The 20,903-nt window shown below is 40.3% G+C and overlaps 2 protein-coding genes across 3 annotated transcripts; one reads left to right on the top strand and one right to left on the bottom strand.

The window, feature by feature from the left end:
• The first annotated feature begins 705 nt into the window (after window positions 1-705).
• On the top strand, window positions 706-11,902 carry PUS3 (pseudouridine synthase 3). The gene is made up of 5 exons (XM_004714160.3): window positions 706-723; window positions 8,825-9,233; window positions 9,331-9,896; window positions 10,730-10,920; window positions 11,174-11,902. The coding sequence occupies exons 2-5, from the start codon at window positions 8,859-8,861 to the stop codon at window positions 11,488-11,490; spliced, it is 1,449 nt and encodes a 482-aa protein (XP_004714217.1). The 5' UTR covers window positions 706-723; window positions 8,825-8,858; the 3' UTR covers window positions 11,491-11,902.
• HYLS1 (HYLS1 centriolar and ciliogenesis associated) lies at window positions 2,447-20,347 on the bottom strand. 2 transcript variants are annotated; one of them, XM_004714161.2, is made up of 3 exons: window positions 20,310-20,347; window positions 8,205-8,316; window positions 2,447-3,707 (listed from the first exon to the last, which is right to left on the bottom strand). In XM_004714161.2, exons 2-3 carry the CDS (start codon window positions 8,216-8,218, stop codon window positions 2,780-2,782), a joined length of 942 nt encoding a protein of 313 aa, XP_004714218.1. In that variant the 5' UTR covers window positions 8,219-8,316; window positions 20,310-20,347; the 3' UTR covers window positions 2,447-2,779. The 2 variants fall into 2 exon arrangements, with proteins under 2 accessions (XP_004714218.1, XP_045139620.1); XM_045283685.1 differs by lacking the exon at window positions 20,310-20,347 and adding an exon at window positions 18,406-18,500.
• Between the last annotated feature and the right edge of the window lie 556 nt (window positions 20,348-20,903).

Below are 20,903 nucleotides of genomic sequence, written 5' to 3' on the forward strand. Positions count from 1 at the left end.
TCTGAGATGTAGCTCCATTTTGGAGCAGTCCCGGGAGAACTGTTTTCCTTGCCATACTACCTCTACCTGTGCCCTGTATTTGTATAGCCAGGACAGGTCCCTTATGCTAATGGCTGCTACCTTAGGACAATAGCACCCGTTTTCCAGTCTTCTACCTGGAATTCTGAGAACTTCGTCAGCATCTCTGGATTTGTGGGAAAACAGAGAAGCCCACAAACAAAAATCGACATTGATCTTTCGGTGGTGCTGAAGCAGCAACGCTCCCCAGTTCTTGTTTGGGTACCTCAATGTTTTTTTTGAGGTTCATATTAATTTTGCCTTAACGTGTATTCGAATCTAATTGTCTTTCAGTGGTGACTTTTTACTAATTTAACTAGGTTAAATATTGGGTCAGGTTTTGAAGGAAAGCAGACATTTGAAACATTACCTGTTTTCTATGATTATAGCGCAGCACTACATTTATTTTATTTTTTATTAGTGTACTACTTGACTCCAGATTCTGCCTGGTCGGGGTGAAGAACCGCTGCCTGCACTGCAATAAACCAGCAGGTTTTGCATCCAGGCTAATTGCGCCCTTGCCCACGCCTTGGGCTTTTAGAACCACATTTCCCACAAAGCGCTTCATCTAGCAACTACAACTCCCATGAGGCCTGTCACATAGACGACGCGGAACGACAGTTTCCTGTTCCGCGTACAGCTGCGTGGCGGGAGACTGGGAGGAAGGTATGCTTTCCGTGTGTTTTAAGTTTCTAGGTTCTGCGAAGAGAACGAACAAGCAGTTGAACGGTTATCTTTGTTTCCCGCTCCCCCATACCATGGTCATTTCAAGAAAGTACTAGTCGATGGAAATGGGGCCGCGATTACGACGACGCCTTTTGCTTTGAGCTCGGTGCTTTCTGGAGGCACTGGCAGTCTCAGCAGTGGTTTCTCGTTCAGAAACAGTTTAGAGGACCCCGATGGCGTCGTGGTTACGCTCTTTGCTAACCGCAAGGTCAGCGATCTGAAATTACCAGTCGCCCTGCGGGAGAAAGATGAAGCTTTTAGTTCCCGGGATCCCACAGGGGTAGTTCTTCCCGGCCCTTTGGGGTCGCTGAGTTGGAATCGACCCTGGCAGTGATAGTAGCCCCCGTTAGCTTATAGTTAAAGGCTAGTAGAGATGGGGATGCCAATCGTATCTGGGATTGGCAGGCGTGGCGACTATTTTCAGTCGGAGAATTGCCGTACACTTGTTTTTTGGTGGTTAGTGATCACAGCCTTTTTGGATACCCCATTTGTTTGGAATATTCTAAGGAATATTTTACCACCTGTTTCCTAATGTTTTCAAGGTTAGATCCTTATTAAAACTTGGCGGCTTCCTATTACTAGAAATTTGCTGTGGGGCCCCACTGCACATTATCCTGAGTGAGTTGGAAGAGCGAGCTACACAGACAAGATTTGGACTCAAGTTCTGGTCTGTGTTGATTTGGCCAACCTCATCTACTTCTTTATATAATTTTAATTGCCTTGTAAATAAACTTTTATTTCATACTGTTTTGACATTTGAGACTAAATAAAAATCTTTCATGCTGTGGGGCAAAAAATCATGTAATTAAAATTTGCCCATGGTATGAAAATAGAAAATTTCCATCACCCCAGCTAACAACATGGTGTGACAGACTGTGTAGTGGTTCATGGGCTTTATATTTTTATAGTAATTTCTGTAATGATTTCTAACAACTATTTATTCCTGGTGGTACAGTGATGAAAGGCTTGTTAAATGAACCAGCAACCAGTCTATAGGAACAAGATGTAGCAGCCTGGTTCAATGAAGAGCAGAGCCTTGGAAACTGAATGGGGGTAGACCTACTATCTTAGAGGGGCTGAGTTGGGAATGATTCAGCTGGCAATGGTTTTTTGGTGTTGTTGAACATACCCTTTACTGATACATAGCAATACTGAATATATTTACATACCTTTACAGTCAAGGTGATACAAGAGCTGTTTTAATGAAACTACTTGTCACTCTTCTACCTTCAATACTAAAACTGTTATCAGATTTTAGATGTTCCTCATTGAATTACAAAGTAATTCATTCTAGTTAGAGTCCCTTGCTCAGAATTTGCATTTCTACCAATATAGAGAACCAGTACAAACATTCTAAGAGGAGCCGTAAGAATCTCCAGGGGATCCTGTTACAATGTTTTGTCATATCATGCTTTTAGTGAGCATCATTAAAAAGTGTTTCACACATCTGGATTTATTCTATTTTTTGGTAATGGGGATACTTCGTGTTCTTTATACACAATTGTGTGTCAAGGGCAGATTTTTCATTCAAATGTATGACTTTCCTTTCTGAGGTAGGAAATCCCGGATCTACAATAGTCCAGTAGGTAACCACTTCTTTCTTTGTTAAGTATTTAGTAAATACCAGGTGAAGTTGTGAAGTATTTAGTAAACAACAGGCTCACCAATTCCAAAATTCTTTATTGGCCAAATTGAACACCCAGAACTTTAAAAACACACATGAATCAAAACATAACAGCTCATGTTAGCCCCCCAAAACCAAACAAACCAAAAAACAAAACTTATGGAACAGAAATGGTGCTTCCTGACTCAATATTACTACTAGAACAAAATAGATCAGGCCCAGTTTTTCATTCTCTGGCATGATTTCTCTTGTAATTGCTGGAATTGAGAGCCAGAAATTAAGTCTACGTGTTTGGAGTGAGTTGTTTCTATTTAAGAGATATGAGGAGCCATGTTACCCCCCAATGTGACCTGAGAGGGACAGATGACAGCTTTAAGAAGGAGAAAGAGGGAAGGGAGGCTTTCTGGGCATGATGCCATTTGCAAGGTCACAACGAATACCCCAACGAAGCGCAGATCTTTTCTTCTCTGTTGGTACCAGGTAGTTGTTTGGAACGTATATGTGCTGAGGCTTGGGTTGGGGTTCTGCTCGACAAAGCATCTGCTCTCGAACACCCCACCGTAATTCCTTCCTATGATCTTCCCCAGGTAACCTCATTGCGTCCCAGTCTCGTTTGTACTCAAAGTATCGGGCTACCCGGTCTATCTTGCCCCGGTTTCGGCTTAACTGGTCCAGCCTTGGTAGAATAAAGGACTTGGGTCGGCTGGCAACAATCAGGTCTTGTTCATAAACTGGGGGGGCCATTCCTTCTCTTTGAAGATAGTAAAGGAGCTGATCTTCTTGAGTAAGTCTTTGGTATTCGTGTGGTAAACTAAATTTTTGTGACCTTTCATTTGGGGATTTCCTGTCTTCCTGGAACTGCAAATTCGCCAGCCTTTGTCTTAAGTCCCAGAGATCCGTCTCACTTTCCATCCCAGACTCTGATTCACTGACAGTCGATTCATCTGTCACTAGCACTTCCCCCCCTGGCTTTCTCCGCAGGACCTTTCTCTTCATCACTGGTTTTCGGAGTCCTTGGGAGGCCTCGGAGACTATTTCTGAAGTGGCATTATTTTCCACACGTGGAGACTGGACTTGCCAAGGAAGAGGTCGCTTCCCTGCGGTTACGGAAGCTTTACTGTAGGGATCGTAGTGGGTAGACTGGGCATCTCTTCCAATATCTCCCTCCCCCTGCCCTGCCCAGGTCTGGGTAAAAGCTGTAGCTGCTGCTAACATTCGTTCTTCTGGAACCATACTGGCCCATTTTTTCCCATCAGGTCCCATGAGTTCCTCCATTGTTTCCTCGGCACTGTAGGGTCTTCTGTAAGGGAAAGAAAAAATTGGTCAGTTTCCTAATGATAATTTCCCAGCTTACAAATTGCTGCTTCCCTTCTTGTCTATTGGTTTATAGCAGGCAAACAAAAAGATGACTAAGGCAAACATAGTAAATGCCACTGTATATTCACTGCCTCATGTACATGTGAAAAGTTGGACACTGAATAAGGAAGACTGAAGACTTGATCGATGCGTCTGAATGATGGTGCTGGAGAAGAATATTGAAAAGACCACGGACTGCCAAAGGAACCAACAAATCTGTTTGGGAAGAAATACGGCCAGAATGCTCCTTAGAGGCTGTCAGGAGAGACCAGTCCCTGGGCAAGGACAGCATGCTTGGTAAAGCAGAGGGGCAGTGAAAGGCCCTGGACAAGATGGGCTGACACAGTGGCTGCAACAGTGGGCTCAAAACAATTGTGAGGATGGTGCCGAAGCGGGCAGTGTGTCGTTCTGTGTAAATGCAGTCACTATGAGTCATCACTGACTTGCTGCCACCTAACAACATGTAGACCACAGTGGATGTTAGAAGAGACTCTGGAATTTGGTCTTAAATATAGAATAGCTACAGGAAGTGGTAGAAATTAGAGAAAACAAAGTAAAAAGTAAGAATCTCCAGGGGACCTTCTTAAAATGTATGTTATTTGGGCAAAATTTTGAATGATACAGAGAGCATCAAAAGATGGAAGGAATATGGCATTTGGGAGACAGATATCTGGCCAACTGATCCATAATTATGCTCATTCCAAAGTAGGGTGACCCACCAGAATGTGGAATTGTTGAACAATATCATTAATAAAATCACATACAAATAAAACTTTGGTAAAGATAATTCAAAATTGTTGCACAGGGAGCTGCTAAAAAATAACAAATTCACAAGAGGATGTGGGATGAGGTACGTCAGATGGATCTTATTAGCTGAAAGCAGAAAAAAATGAAGACATTTACTTGATCTTTGTTGACTACGCAAAGGCACTTGACTATGTAGATCATAACAAACGAAGCATAACATTGCAATGAGCGGGAACTCCAAAACGTTAATTGTGCTCTCCTGTTGGACAACGCATAGACCAAAGGGCAGAAGTTTAAACAGAAAAGGGATTACTACATGGTTTGAAATCAGTTAAGGTGTGTGTCAGGGTTGTATCCTCTCACCACACTTACACAATCTGAGAAGCTGGCCTAATGCAGACTGTGGCATCAGGATTGGAGGAAGTCTCACTAACAACTTGTGATATGCAGATGACACACCTTGAAAACAAGTTCTTGAAGCAATTACTGATGAAGAATAAAGCCTTTAACTCCAGTGAAGTAAACCCAAATCCTCACAAATGGACCAATAAACAGAAGACTGACGTTGCTTAAGATTCATTCTACTTTGATCCACAAGCAACACTCATGGAAGCAGCAGTCAAAAAACCCAAACATGTTGCAGAGGGAAAATATTTTGAAAAATATCTTTAAAGTGTTAATGAGCCAAGAAGCCACTTGCCTGATCCAAGCCAAAGTATTCTCAATCACCTCATATGCCTGTGAAAGCTACACATGACTAAGAAAGACCAAAGAAGAATTACTGCATTGGAATCCTGTGGTTGGTGAAACATGTTGAAAGTACAGGCAGAATGCTCTTAGAAGCGAGGATGGGGAGCTATCATCTAACATACTTGAACGTGTTATCAGAAGAGCTCAGTACCAGGAAAAGGATATCAAGCTTGATAAATTAGGGGGTTAGCAAAGAAGACCCTGTAACACTGGGGTCAAGCCTAACTACAATTGTAAGGGTGACACGGGGCTGAGCACTGTCTCCTTTATGACAGACAGACGGCTACATGGTAGTATGGGAATACTCTGGAAGAGTATTAACTCAGTTCAGGGAATCTATTACCTGCTTTCATTTCCGCTCTCTTATTCACGCCCATATTCTACTGCCTGCTCGTTCTTGCCACTTTTAGTAGCTTGAAAAATAGGATACATGAGGTTTGGCTTAACAAACATGGAAGACTACATGATATGGATTATGATACATAATATACACTATATAACACATGAAAAGGGGGCACTTTTCTGTACCTGGCATGGTTCTGTATGATTTATTTTTATTAATTCATTGTAAATCCATACCACCATTAGAGAGGTACTCTTTCTTAACTATTGTCCTGTTCACAAATTCGTAACATGGCACTCCCTTCAGAAAAACAAAAACCCCACTACCACCACTGATAAAAACAACAAAACGTATTGCCTTGAGGTGAATTCTGACTCACAGCCACCCTTTGGGACACGGTAGAACTATCCCTGTGAGTTTCTGAGACAATAACGATAAGAATAGAAAGCTTCATCTTTCTCCTGTAGAGGAGCTAGTGGCTTTGAACTACCATTGTGGTTAGCAGCCCAGTGCATAATCCACTGGAGAGGTTAAATCGCCTGCCCAAGGGCATATAGCTAGTTAAGTGGCAGTGTGGGAGTTCTAATTTAGCAGTCTAATTGCAGAGTCCTTGCTCTTAACCATGCTGTTATCAGCTACAGTCTAGTAAGCCCAACTCATGGCAGACCATTTGTGAGGCAATTGAACTGTTATGATCTATAGGACTTTCACTGTGGATTTTTCAGAAGCAGATAGCCAGGCATTTCTTTCTAGTCTTAGTCTGGAAGCTCCACAGAATCCTGTTCAGCATGGTGGTTGCTGCACATGAAATGGGTTGGCTAGAAATGAAGTCAAGTCTCCTGCATGGAAGCTGAGAATTCTGGGACTGAACGAACCCCCAGTGCCCTTGTTCTTAACCATAATTCACTGCCACTGAGTCAATTCCAACTCAGATGACAGAGAACTGACCCTGTGGGCTTCCAAGGCTCTAACTTTATGGGAGTAGAAAGCCTCATCTTTCACCTGTGGAGTGGGGCTAGTGGTTTCATATTGCTGACCTTAAGGTTAGCAAGCCCAACACATAATCGCTACAGCTCCTCGGACTCCTATCCATAAGATTAAAAAATCATCCCAATAGAAGTCTTTTTCAGACAATGGGGGGTGGGGTGTGTGTGTGTGTGACTCCTATCCATAAGATTAAAAAAATCATCCCAATAGAAGTCTTTTTCAGACAATGGGGTGTGTGTGTGTGTGTGTGTGTGTGTGCGGTCTAAGATACTTATCTACTACTATTTTCTTGTATCCCTACTATTTTCCTTTTTAAACTAATTTTCCAGTTTAAACTAAACTGAAAAACTAATACATATACACAAGACTCCTCAAACCCTTTACCTAGGAGTCAACTCTGATTCATATAGCACACCCCATGAGACAGAGTAGAACCACCCCAGAAAGTGTCCAAGGCCGTAATCTTCACTGAAGTAGACTGCCAACATCTTTCTCCTATAGAGGAGCTGGTGGGTTTGAACTGCTGACCTTTCAGTTACCAGCTGAGCACTTAGCCAGTGCTGGGCTCTTTAAAACTTCTAAAAAGCAGTTATTATCTCTCCAGAAATGTTCTGTGTGTATAAGTACATTGTAAAAATTATCATATGGGAGTATATTATACAACTCCTCTGAATCCAGTTATATCAGCACATGGAGACTTATTTTGTTTAAATTGCCTGTAATTCCAATGTGTGATATACCTCAATTTATTCAGCCAGTCCCTTATTGAAATTTTAATCTTATATTGCTGTGAGCTGGGATCAACTTGGTAGCAATGGGCTTTTAAAAATTAGTATTACAATTCATATTTCATAGGTTCAAAAGGTACATGCTTAATAGTTGTTGCCAATATAAACTCTATAAAGAATTTGCATTGTCTCTTCTATAAAATGGTGTCCTATCAAACTTTCTCATCTTTGTGAGTTAAAAATAGTGTCCTCATAAGTTTACATTTTTTGATAAAATTGCATATTTAAAAAATATTTATAAACTATCCCCCCACCCCACCCCACCAACCCCTGTATACAATGCATGTTCCATACCTACTTACTGCTTGGGTTATATTTGCACTTCTTTCTTATTGCTCTTACATGAAAAACTATAAATAAAATGTTTATATTTTTATTTATATACGAAAGCCCTTTACTGTCATTAATTTTTCTTCCTAGTATTTTTCTTTTGATCATTTGATATTAGGGGAGTAGGGATTATAAGAAAAATGTTCTTCCACGTTTGCTTCTAGTACTTTTTTTATTTTTAAAAGAAAATGCTTAAACAGAAAATTAAAGAGTAAAATACTAAATGAGGTTAGACTTAGATACTCTAGTTTTTAAACAGATGTGGAATTGATCACTGTTAACAATCACTAATAGAATGTGTGAGGTTGTCCCAATTTTAAGGATCTATTAGTTGTTCTCAAGTGACATTATTAGAATATGCAGGGAATTTAAACATGTATATCTAAGTTACATTATCCAGACTGTCTCCCGTTACTTGACAGAGGTACAGAAATTTTTTTTTATCAAAACATGCATAAAATTTTACTTAAAAAATAACAACTGAAACAATAATTACCGTTTTTCTGCCATCAAAACTTCTTAAAATGGGGCAATCTTGTCTCCAGGCTTTACTTTCAATGTGAAGTATGATCATTGATAGTTTCTTCAGTTAACTTCTAACGCACCACCTTTAAAACAGAACTGGATATTAGATGACAGAACATACAAGCCATTTATTTTATCTGAAATACTGAAAGCAAAAGAACTGTAATTAGACATGTATTCCATGTTTAGAAAAACTGGACAGATTAGAGAAACCAAAAGGAAATGTTTTAAGGGAAAATATCAATAAAATCCATTTTAACCATCTCAGTAAAACAAGGAGATGAAATCTAGACACTCCCCCTAAATTGGACAACTTAATCCTTAAGAATTATAGCAGAATCTTCTTTGGTGCTACTTTCTTTTATTTCTGTGAACTGGCCAGATGGGATTGAAAACAATAAAATATTAAATATTACACAAAATGAATTAGCCATAAGTAAGCTAATGCTTTAACCCCAAGTAAAAGCAAATCTATATTCTTTGGGCATTAAATTAGTCTCAGATCCTAGTTAAGCATAATCGAAAGATAATGATGTCACCAAAAGAACACACTGACACTGTCTTCTTATCCATGCACTGCTCTGTTTTCAGGTAGGGTGGACCTGTATGATTTGTCCATTATATCATGGCTGAAAATGACCTGCACAGAAGCCAAACTGAGAAACTTCTAAAGAGGGTGCAAGAACTGGAGGAGGAGGTCCAAAGACTTAAAAAGGAACAAGTCAGCAACAATAACTCGAGCAGAAGAGAAACTTCTTCAGGAAGTAGAAAAGCTAAGCGCGCATTTGATTTCAGTGCTCACGGCCAAAGGCATGTAGCTCTAAGGATAGCCTATCTGGGCTGGGGCTACCAGGGTTTTGCCAGTCAAGAAAACACAAATAACACCATTGAAGAGAAGCTGTTTGAGGCGCTAGCCAAGACAAGACTAGTAGAAAGTAGACAGACATCCAATTATCACCGGTGCGGGCGAACAGACAAAGGAGTCAGTGCCTTTGGACAGGTAAAGTAAGCGATACCAAGCTATTCGGTATGTACATGTACTGAGAATTCAGAGTAGTTGTATCTCTAAGATAAAATCTCTTTCTCTGATTCCATAGGTGATATCTCTCGACCTTCGTTCTCACTTTCCAAAGGACAAGGACTCAGAGGATTTTAACTTAAAAGACAAAGGCGATGATACTGCCAAAGAGATCCGTTATACCCACATCCTCAATCGGGTGCTCCCTCCTGACATCCGTATCCTGGCCTGGGCCCCAGTAGAGGCTACCTTCAGTGCTAGGTTCAGCTGTCTTGAGCGGACATACCGCTACTTTTTCCCTCGTGCTGATCTAGATATTACACTCATGAATTATGCAGCTCAGAAGTATGTTGGCACACATGATTTCAGGAACCTGTGTAAGATGGATGTAGCCAATGGAGTGATTAGTTTTCAGAGGACTATTCTGTCTGCTGAAGTACAACTAATGAGCCAGAACCTGGGTGAGGAGGGACGGCAAGAATCTTTCCAGTTATGTCAGTTTGAAGTGACTGGCCAGGCTTTCCTTTACCATCAAGTTCGCTGTATGATGGCTATCCTCTTCCTGATTGGCCAAGGGATGGAGAAACCAGAGATTATTGATGAGCTGCTGAACATAGACAAAAATCCCCAGAAACCTCAATATAGGTAAATAAATGAAAATAAAGAGACCCCACAGCTATCACCTGTGGAATGATTTTTCACCTGCCTAATAGTAATATAATGTTCACATCCTTCTTGCCAAATGATTGCTTAAGTAACTAAGTCATTGATTCACGAAGCTCCAAGTCTAACTTAAAAATACATTTTGAGGAGAGTGGATTCTTTTAATTTACCCCTTTTGTCTTTCTACCCCATTAATACAGAAATGGGCATTTGAACCAGGTCCCTTAAGCTAAGAACATGCATTTCCACATCTTTTTCTATTTCTAAGCTTATGTAAAAAGGTATTATGGTTAAGCTCTGGTGAACTTAAAGGAAGCACAACTTAGTCATACTAGATCTTAACTATTTTATATCACTGAGTAGTAATTAAGTACTACTGTATATTTGCCTCCTAATTTTTAATCTCTGAAATAGGACAGGCAGACAGTACACATTTTTCTTTTGAGAACAAGTTGAAGTCAGATAACTAAATGTAATTTTTTCCTCCATAGCATACAAAACTGGAATTTTAGTAATAAGTTTGGAAAAATATCACTAATATTACAGCATTATGGTAGGGCAAAGTTGACACTTCTAGGTGACTCGTTACCAGTAAGATTTACTCTAAATAAATCAAACTGAATCCTGATCTGCTTTTTAAAATGAAAATGTTGCAAAGTGGTTCAAGATTAGGGAGGATATTATATTTTCTTTGTTATTAGATAGATACTCAAGATTGGTATAATCCTATCCCCCCCAGCCCTCCCCCACACGATTTTTTGGTGGTTGCTATGTATTCTCATTTTTATTTTCTTTTTCCCCTTTTCTGCCTCTAGTATGGCTGTAGAATTTCCTCTAGTCTTATATGACTGTAAATTTGAAAATATCAAGTGGATTTACGACAGGGAGGTTCAAGAATTCAATGTTACCCACCTACAACAATTATGGGCTAATCATGCTGTGAAAACTCACATGCTGTTTAGTATGCTGCAAGGACTGGACTCCGTGGCAGTGCCATGTGGAAAAGGTATGGTAGGAGCATTTGAGAGTACAATTATGCACCATAATGAAAGTTATATAGGGCTATAGGTGAGGCTGTCTACTCCCACAGAGTTCCAATCGCAGAAACCCACATGGACCTGTCCTATAGGGTTGCTAATAAGTCAGTATCGATTTGATAGCAATGAATTTATATTGAGAGGAATGTTTATATAACCTTTGGAGGTGACTGATTTTGTTGTGGCACAGTATCCATGTAATGTTTGATTGTGTAATTACAGGACCAGAGATGGATGGAGTGACAGAGTGGAGAAACATCAAGCCGTCGGTCATAAAGCAGACCAGTGCCTTTGTTGAAGGAGTGAAAATGCGCACATATAAGCCCCTAATGGATCGTCCTAAATGCCAAGGATTGGAATCCCGGATCCAGCATTTTGTACAAAGAGGACGTATTGATAACTCATATTTATTCCCTGAGGAAAAAACAAAAAGCAAAAGGGACTGTAATGACACATTAGAGGAAGACAATACTATTTTGGAGAAGCCAACTAAAAGAGCCTGTGTTGACACAGAAATTAAAAGCATCATTTCACCATAGAAAACTCACCAAGATCTAAGAGGCAACAACCAGGTAGTGGTTGATGGGGTAGGGAAAAAAACTTATGTTTCTAGGATGAATGTGGTGATGATTATACAATTCTCCCTTGATATGTTTGAACGATTGAGCAATTCAATTCTATTATATGTAAATTATGTGCCAGTAAAACGATTAAAAAATTATTTCAAGTTATAGAAATTTTGAGTATCAGGTCTTAGAGAAAAACAAATGATAGGTTCTATATAGAAAATTGGGCCTAACAAGAAATAATTCAAACATTGTCCTATTCCTGTCCAAATGGTTTAAAAACAAAATCAGCAAAAAACATTTATAAAATGAAGGTGCATTTATGTTTACACCCTAGAAACCTGTATCGTGTGTTCAAAAATTCATTAAAACTTGAGCCTCAAAATATAATGCATTGTTTTTAAAAAGGATATACTCACTGTTCACCTGAATTTTCAAAAAGAGCTTTGCCTAAGTATCTTAATTTCTAGGACTGAATTTTAAATATTAAATTCAGTCAAAGATTTGGTATACAGGGTTAGTGTTACATCACTTCTGGAAGTGACCTACCTGAATAGGGTTCACAGCTTCTTAGGAGTAAGGAACTCTGGCGGTATAATGGGTTACAAGTTGGGTTGCTTACCACAAGTGGGTTTGTTGGTGGTTCAAATGCAGTTACTCCATGGGAGAATAATGAGGTTTTCTGTTCCTGTAAAGATTTAAAATCCTGGAAACCCACAAGGGCAGTCTTATGCTATCCTATAGGGTCATGATAAATTGGAATCAACTCGATGGCAATGAGTTTGGTGAAATTTTAATCTTATGAAGTATATAAATTTAGTGTAGAAACTGGTGTAGCCTTTTTCTCCACAGATCTGAACATAAATATATGGGGCTTTGTAAGCCACATCGTCTCTGCTCTCTTTTTTAAACAACCCTTTACAAATATAAAAACAATCCTTTGCTGATGGGCCAAACAAACACCACACACTGGGGTTTGCCAAACCCTTGGTATAATGGTTTACGGAAGACTATAAAAGAGGAACCATCTAAGCTATTTTATACAATAAGTGGAAACCAGTTAAGATGGATAAAGAACTGGAGCTTTAGGAGATATATGTATCAATGGCCAGAAATTATCCGCACATGCATCAGGGAGCTATAAATATGCTATATGGCTTGAATAGAGATCAACCACAGTTAAGGAAAGTAATCTAGGGTCATACTTATAGGCCTTCCTTAAAACGCTTAGATATTTTCTTAAGGGGCCACTGAGAAATTTAAAAGCCAAATAGTATTGTGTTGCAAAAATATTCTGGCAAAATGTATATTGACAGGGTAAAGGCAGAGGAACCAAGTGGGAAGCCATTAAGAGTAGTCAAAGCAACAGATGATGGCCTAAAAGGAATGGAGAGAAACTAATTTGAGATTAAAGATGCAGAAGCAATAGAGCTTTGGTTGACTGTACAATTCAAAAAGAGGGAGAATTGCAGGATAAGTCCTAGGTTACCACTTAATGAGTTATTGATGATTTTATATTTAGATTAGAAAATGAGATGGCTTTGTTTATTCTCAAAGCAACCTTGGTAAGTAACTCCCCCCAAGATGGTACTTAAATACCAATATTTCTTCAAAAGAGCTCAAAGTTCTCTTAGTACCTTTTTGAGATGCAGTCATTTACTTAATATGGCTGTTGAGCTGCTAACTGCAAGGTCAGCAGTTTGAAACCACCAACTGCTCCTTGGGAGAAAGCTGAGACTTTATTCCAGTAAAGAATTCCAGTGTTGGAAACACACAAAGGCAGTTCTACTCTGTCCCAATGGGTCGCTGTGAGTTGGAAACTACTTGATAGCAGTGAGTTCTTTAGTGTGAGGATGGGCTAAGGACCAGGCAGTGTTTGATTCTGTTGTGCGTAAGTTAACTATGGTTCGGAACCAACGCGATAGCACCTCAACAGTGAAACTGTGTAGTCCTAATACTGCTTTGGAAGACTGAAGGTAATAGGACCAGGTAGGAAGCTGTTAATAGTCACGATGATGAACACTAAAAATAGTTTGTTCCTATTTATGTTCAAAACTCCCAGGTATACAAAGATGCTTTCGATCCTAAAACTGCTAGTTAAAATATCATTAGCATATGGAACAAGCTGAGCATGAACCCTATGGAAGCTTAGTAGCAGATATGAGGCTCCATTAAGAGTTTCAGGTTTGCCTTCTCCCCAGCGGTTATGCTGAGAGTGCGGAGTCTGTGCTCCGGGCTCAGAACACACATTTTTTATGAAAAAAATCCTAAAAAACCTTTTAAAAAACCCCCCAAAAATTTTACAAAAAAAAGTAAGTGACCTTGTAGCACTGTAGCATAAGAAGGCACAAATACCTTTTATAATTTAGCAGAATAGGGACCAAAAATATTTCCATTTTAGAGGTGGGGAAATAATGATACAAAATTAGATTTATGTAATAAATCTAATAGCCAATTGTACAAATATTCAGGATTATGAATCATGCTATATTTTGGGGACCTGATTTGCCAACATTTCATACTGACCTGAGTGTTGTCAAAAAAAAACGTTGTCCTTTAATCTTATGTAAAGATCTTTTGAAATATAACATTTGGGTATAATATTCAAACAATTGTTTAAGACAAACCAAATACCTATCAATGGAAGAATAGATAAAGGCTTTGGTACATACACATAATGGGACATTATATATTGCTGAAAAAACAATGGTGAAACCTTGATGCATCTCGTGACCTGGATGGTCTATCAAAAGGATAAACACTGTATTATCCAAGGCCACTACTGTAAGGATAAAAACCAAGACAAAGACTTACAAATCAAAGGGAACAAACAGACCTTGGGGGTTAGCAAGGGTTGGGGGAAGGGCCAAGGGAGGGAAGATAAAGCAACAGAGATTAAAGGACTGAGAGGTGTTGACTCTGGTGAAAGGGAGAATGGAGGTCCAAAAACCAGTGAAAAATTTAGAGGTAAGTAAGGTTGAAAGGAGTTTAAACTGTTGAATACAGAATTGATAGTATGATATGTAAAGCCCCCAATCCAATTCACAATACAAAATCATTTAAAAAAGTGAACAGACTTAAATGAAGGATGTTGATAAGCACTATCTTCACATTTTATTGTTGCTCTTTGATTTTATAGGAATGCTTCCTTGGAAATGTACCATTCATTTCTATGTTCATGCAAGCCTACCCACTAAAAAGAGATGACACAGAATAAAGCAGGGACTGAAATGAGCTAAGTCGATCCTGGCTCGGAGGCTCTTTTGACAATGAAGCAAAAGATGTCACGAAGACTGTTAGGTTGGGTTCTCTCAAGAAGCAAAATCAGTGAAGCTTGTATGTGTTTGTATATAGAAAGAAATTTATATTAAAAAATGGTTTACAAATAGTAAAAGTAGTTAAGCCCGGTCTGATTCAAGTCAGGATTCTCCTGAATTGTAGAAACTTGAGAGGAAACAGGAAGACAAGGCAGAAGTCAAGGGCAGAGGTTAGCGGACAGACAAGTAAATGAATCCAAAGTCAGCCAAATGAATCCACCTTATGTAGCCCACTGATGGCTCCTGGGAAAGGCGGGCTACACAACAGGAGATCAACCAGATGCCAACTCCAGCAGAATGCAAAAGGCCAAAGAGGATTAGGCACTGCTCCATCTCTTGTACAAAAGGCCATATCCCCAAGGAGGTGTCAGCAGGATGTGGCCCTATTGATAATTTGGGCTCCACCCTAGGCTTACCCAAGTGAGTCTAGCTGGCATAATCCCTAAACATATATACTATATTACAGTATAATAGTAATTGTTGTTTCTTTTCCATTTAAATAATAGTATACTGACTGTGGGGTACCAGCTTTCACAATAGAATGGGTCTAAGGGGTGGTTATGTAATTAAGGGGTAAAATTAAAGAGACATCAGACAAGATAAAGCATGCAAGTTCTCACCTCTGGGACCTCCATGACTTCAAGAGCCAGGTCCTCGCAGAGAGAAAATACATTTCCAACCAAGGCATATACACTCGGGGCATACAAGCCCCTCTAATTACAGGTAACCATATATATAACAAAGTGGGCTGTACCCGGCTGTACGCTAACCCTAAAGGTCCCTGAGTACATAGGGGAGTAACCTAACACCAGTGCCCAGGGCAGGTAAAGGGGGAGTGGCTGTCTTCACAGCCTAGTGAGCAATAGCAGGGTCTGCTCCTATAGATAAAGCTACAGGCTAAGCAGCAGTCATGTGCTTGCAAGAGGTAACATTAAGGTAGCACTATTATGGGAGGATATAGTGGGGAACAATATTGTGAGAATGTGATTGGGACTCACCTCCCACTCACAAGGGTGAAGGCCTCCCTCCACTCCAGAAACCCAGTCTGCCAGGCTTCTTAATATGAGAATAAAGGACTCTCCATATACTTTCTTCCTGTTCTCTGCTCCCTATAACTGCCATTTTCCTCTTGATATTTACAATAGTAAAATATGATAAACTTTAAAAACTACATAAACAAAATACTATATAAAGACAAAACGTTAAAAATTCATTATGTCTTAAAACAGGTGCAATGCTTTTTTCTAAAAGTATTCGTCAGTCTTCCAATTTCATGGTGTGTTTTTTTTCTGTTGCATCTCTAATTTTACTTCTTAAGATTGTATTACTTATTACAATAAACACAGAATAAAGTCAGGTAACTATCAGTTCTTTCTAACAAAGATATGACAATCCTTTCTTTTTTAGTGAGTAGGAAGTTTTCTCATAGAAACTAGAGCAGCTTCTATTTTGTAGATAAATACAAATAAGTGTGCACAAAATACTCAACAGTGTGTTCTTTTCCATTTTAAGTGATTCAGTGTCCTAGGTTTACTACTTGTATTTGAGACTTAAAGGATTTCAAAGGTGATGGGAGAGAATTTCAACTAGGATAGAGGGTCTGGGTCAGTTGTGAGCATATAACCACTAGAGAGAGGCTATTGCAGAGTTAATATAAAATTTTCTACCTCTATGTTATTAAGTGCTGTCAAGTCAGTTCTGACTCACAGAGACCCTATGCACAAGAAACCCAAAACACTGCCTGGTCTTGTGCCACCTTCATAATTGTTTGTTTGAGCCCACTGTTGCAGTCACTGTGTCAATCCATCTTGTAGAGAGTCTTTTTTTAAAGCCACTCCTTAACCGTTACCATGTAAAATGTCCTTTTCCAAGGACTGGTCGGTCTCTCCTGATAACATGTCCAAAGTACGTAAGATGAAGTCTCACTATGCTCACTTCTAGGGAGCATTCTGGTTGTACTTCTTCCAAGACAGATTTGTCTGCTGTTCTAGAAGGCAATGGTATACTTTCAATATTCTTCATGAACACATATTTCCAATGCCTCAATTGTTCTTTTATCTTCCTTACTCAGTGTCCAAATTTCAAATGCATCTAAGGATCCTGAGCCCACCATTGCTGGGGTCAGGTGCACTTTAGTCTTCAAAGTGAAATTCTTAATACTTTTGAGAGAGGTCTTGCGCAGATTTTCTCAATATAGTATCACTTGATTTCTGGACTGCTGCTTCTATGAGCACTGACTGGGATCTAAGAAAGATGAAATTCTTGGCAATTTCAATCTCTTCTCTACCATGATGTTATCTACTGGTCCAGTTATTTAAACTTTGGTATTCTTTTTATTGAGTTCCAATCATACTGAAAGTTGCAATCTTTGATTTTCACCAATGTGCTTAAAGTCCTCCTTGCTTTCAGCAAACAAAGTTGTGGCATCTGTATATCAAAGGTTGTTTGTTAATAAGCCTTCATTCAATCCTGAGGCTCTGTTTTTCATATAGTCTAGCTTCTGGTGTTATCTACTCATCATGCAGATTGAACTAGTGAAAGGATATAACCCTAACACACTCTCTTGTTCTGTTCAAACAACTGCCTTTGGTTCATGTAGATTCCTCCCAAGCACAATTAGTGTTCTAGAGTTCCAATGCTAACCACAGTTATGATCCACACAGTCGAATGCCTTTGCATAGTCAATAAAACCTGCGTAAACATCTTTCTAGTATCGTTTTCTCTGCTCTCAGCCAAGATCCATGTTGGTCAGATGGCTGTCTTCCAGATTTCTTGGCATAGGAGAATGAGTACTTCCAGTGTTTCATCAGATTGAGACATCTCAATTGGAATTTTGTCAACTCCTGGAAGCCTGTCTTTTGCAAATACCTTCAGTACAGCGTAGACCTCTGCCTTTATTTTTATTTTTTTATTGTGAAACTTTTTATTGTGAACTCGGTGTAGGTTTACAGAGTAATTCAATTTTTTTAAAAACATTTTATTAGGGGCTCATACAACTGTTATCCCAATCCATACACACATCAATTGTGTAAAGCGCATTTGTACATCGTTTCTCAAACCATTTTCTCTCCATTTAAATCCCTGACATTAGGTCCTCACCTCTGCCTTTATTATCATGGGGTCTCGATCATACACTACCGTTTGAAAAGGCTGAATGGCAACCAGTTCTTTTGGCTACAGAGAATCTGTGTATTCTTTCCATCTTCTTTTAATGCTTCCTGTATTGTTCAATATTTTTCTTATAGAATCTTTCATTATTGCAACACTAAATTTGGATTTTTTCCCCAATTTTTCAGTTATTTCAGTTTGATATATGCTAAGTACATTCTTCCTTTTTGGTTTTCTAGTTTAAGCATTTGTACATTTTGTTATAATACTTTGACTCTGTTCAGCTCTTTCATGTCATTTCTTCCTTTAGGTTAGTCTTCATTCAAAAGAGCAAGTTTCAGGAAAAAAAATCATTGTTTTCTTTTCTTTTTTTCCTACCTCTGTAGAGGTAAACATATAGCTAGAGACTGATTGTATAAAAACAAAACCTAACAGCCTACCAAAAGGCAAAAGACATCCTTACCGAGGTGGGAAAGATGACAAGAGTGACTCGGAACATTTAAAGTCATAAATTCTATTTCTTCTTAAAACAGCTATTAGGGTCCAGTATTTTAAGGTCCCCTAGGAAAACAATACAGAAAAGAGAAAATGGTCTTTCAAAGAAATTATGACTCATAAACAAGAAGTTAATCTCAGAAAAGCAAAGGGGAAAACATAAGGATACTCTTCTAGTTTGATTAGTGAAAGTCCTCATTACCCAATGCTAGTCAGAGTATGCGGAAACAAGTCACCTACATTGAGTGGGAGATATCACTGACACCTCCTAAGAGGGCAAGTTTGGCACCACATAAATCATAATGTAAACTGTGCTATATTTTCTAAATAATAATTCCTTTACAGAATTACCCTGGACAAGAATATAAATATGTAGGAAGAAGGCTTCAGGAGATTGTGGAAAATTCTGTATCTTTTAAATCCAATTCCCCCAAACTTTTTGATGCTCACTATCTGCTATTTTATGATTATAAAGAAAGTGGAAACAATGTAATTATTCCTAGCTAGGGGATAAGGAGCCCTGGTGGTGTAGTGGGTGATGCATTGGGTTGTTAACTGCAAAGTTGGTGGTTCAAACCCACTGGGAGAACGATAAGGTTTTCTACTTCCCTAAAGATTTATAGTCTCAGAAATCCACAGGGAAAGTTCTACCCTGTCCTATAAGGTTGCTAGAAATCATAATCAACCTGATAACACTGAGTTTTCTGAGGTTGAGAATTGGTTAAATAAAACAATACAGTACAGCAACAAGAAATATAATGCATTCATTAAAGATTATAATACATGTCAATATTTGGTATTGTTCCCAATATACACACTGAATAAAGCATAACCTGCTTTTAATACTTCATTAATCATACTTACAAAAATATACTTCATTAATGTAATCATGCACTTATGAATGCGTGCATATTCACAAAGGAGATCTGGTTATGTAGTGGGTTATTCTAGTGGGTTGCCCATTGGGCTGCTAACAGATTTGTAGTTCAAACCCCTAAGGCGGGAAGAGGCAGCTTTCTGCTTCCTTTTATTTACAGGCTTGGAAATCCACAGGGACAATTCTGCCTGAGTCAGAACAGACTCCATAGCAGTCAGTTTGGTGGGGGGGTTATTTGTCTTTTTTGGGGGTGGGTGGGTTAATTGTATTTAATATTGTTCGGATTTGTTTCTAAAAACAATGGGAATCTATAATTTTTACAATGAAAGAAACGGTTTATTTTCATCATGAGGCTGACTTTTCAACTCTACCTGCTATTCTAACTCCTGACAGAAGTAGCTTCTTGGATGGACCAGAAGTTAGTGCTCTGTCCAGAAATCCGTCAGTGGTGTGACTTAAAGGTGAGGGAGCTTTTTCTTTCCACTGCAACAAAAATCGACAAATCTCCGCCATCGGCCCAGGGGTGTGGCTGTCCTCTTGGATCGTTACGTCTCCCGGGAACTTGTCTCCGGTCTCCACAGGTAACCGGAATGCAGCGCCCCGCGGCGGTCGCCAACCCCGGAGCGGGCGGCGTCCCCGTCGCCTCCGTCCGCGCGTCGGCTCTCAGGCCGGGCGACGGGGCATCATCGCAGAGAACCTGGGCGGGCACCTGGTGACTTCCCGGGGGCCCGGGCACCTCAGCGCTCCCGAGCCCGCAACACCCTACGGGTAACCCACTGCCCAGGCCAGCAGCACAATGGGGCAGGCTCCCACACCTGGCGGCGCGTCGGGGACGACTTGGTGACGAGGGGAGGGGACACTGCGATGCCGCAGCGCCGGGAGAACTCGATCTGGCTACTTCGTAGGGACCGCGCCGTGAGTCCCAGGGGAGCGGGCCCCCCTCAAGCTCGCGTGCACCGGCTCCCCCCGACGGCCGCGGAGGGGCCCTGACTTACCGAGACCCGCCGGCCGCCCAGAGAACACCAGCCCCGCCGGCTTCAGGTAACGGCTGCGAGCGGGCGCAGGCGCACAACGGACGCAGCGCCCGGGCTGCCGTTAACCGCCCGTCCTCTGAGGTTCAATTCACCAGAGCGAATCAGCGCTCGCGACCCCATCTCCCGCTCCCTTATTGGTCTCCAGGGACGGTGTCTTCCACGTCTACATCCCGATTGGTGCGCAGTTCGCTTGGCCCCGCCCTGCGGGGGTGGGGCTGCGGGTGGGAATCCTGGCTGGAGCAGACTGCTGGGCTCCTAACAGGGAACTAGATAATTTCTGGTGTCGAAAGTGTGGTTGCCAGGTGAAAAAACGACCAAAAAGCCGCATTGCCATCGGATGGTTCTCTACTCACGCAGCGTCCCTGTTGGCCGCAACAAAGTAGAAGTGCGCGTTAGGGTTTCTCTGTCCAAATCTTCCCCAGAGCCGAGCTTCCTTTGTCCTCCGCCTCATGGGAGGTGATTTGAATCGCTGACTTTAGGTTAGCACCTTGAGCAACAGTGCAACCTGCTGTGCTACCAGGACTTCTTAGCAGGCCATTAGTGCCCCAAATGCAC

The sequence above is a fragment of the Echinops telfairi genome, unplaced genomic scaffold, assembly GCF_000313985.2.
Source record: "Echinops telfairi isolate 266 unplaced genomic scaffold, ASM31398v2 ScPeMD7_7465;HRSCAF=8503, whole genome shotgun sequence".
NCBI lineage: Eukaryota > Metazoa > Chordata > Mammalia > Afrosoricida > Tenrecidae > Echinops > Echinops telfairi.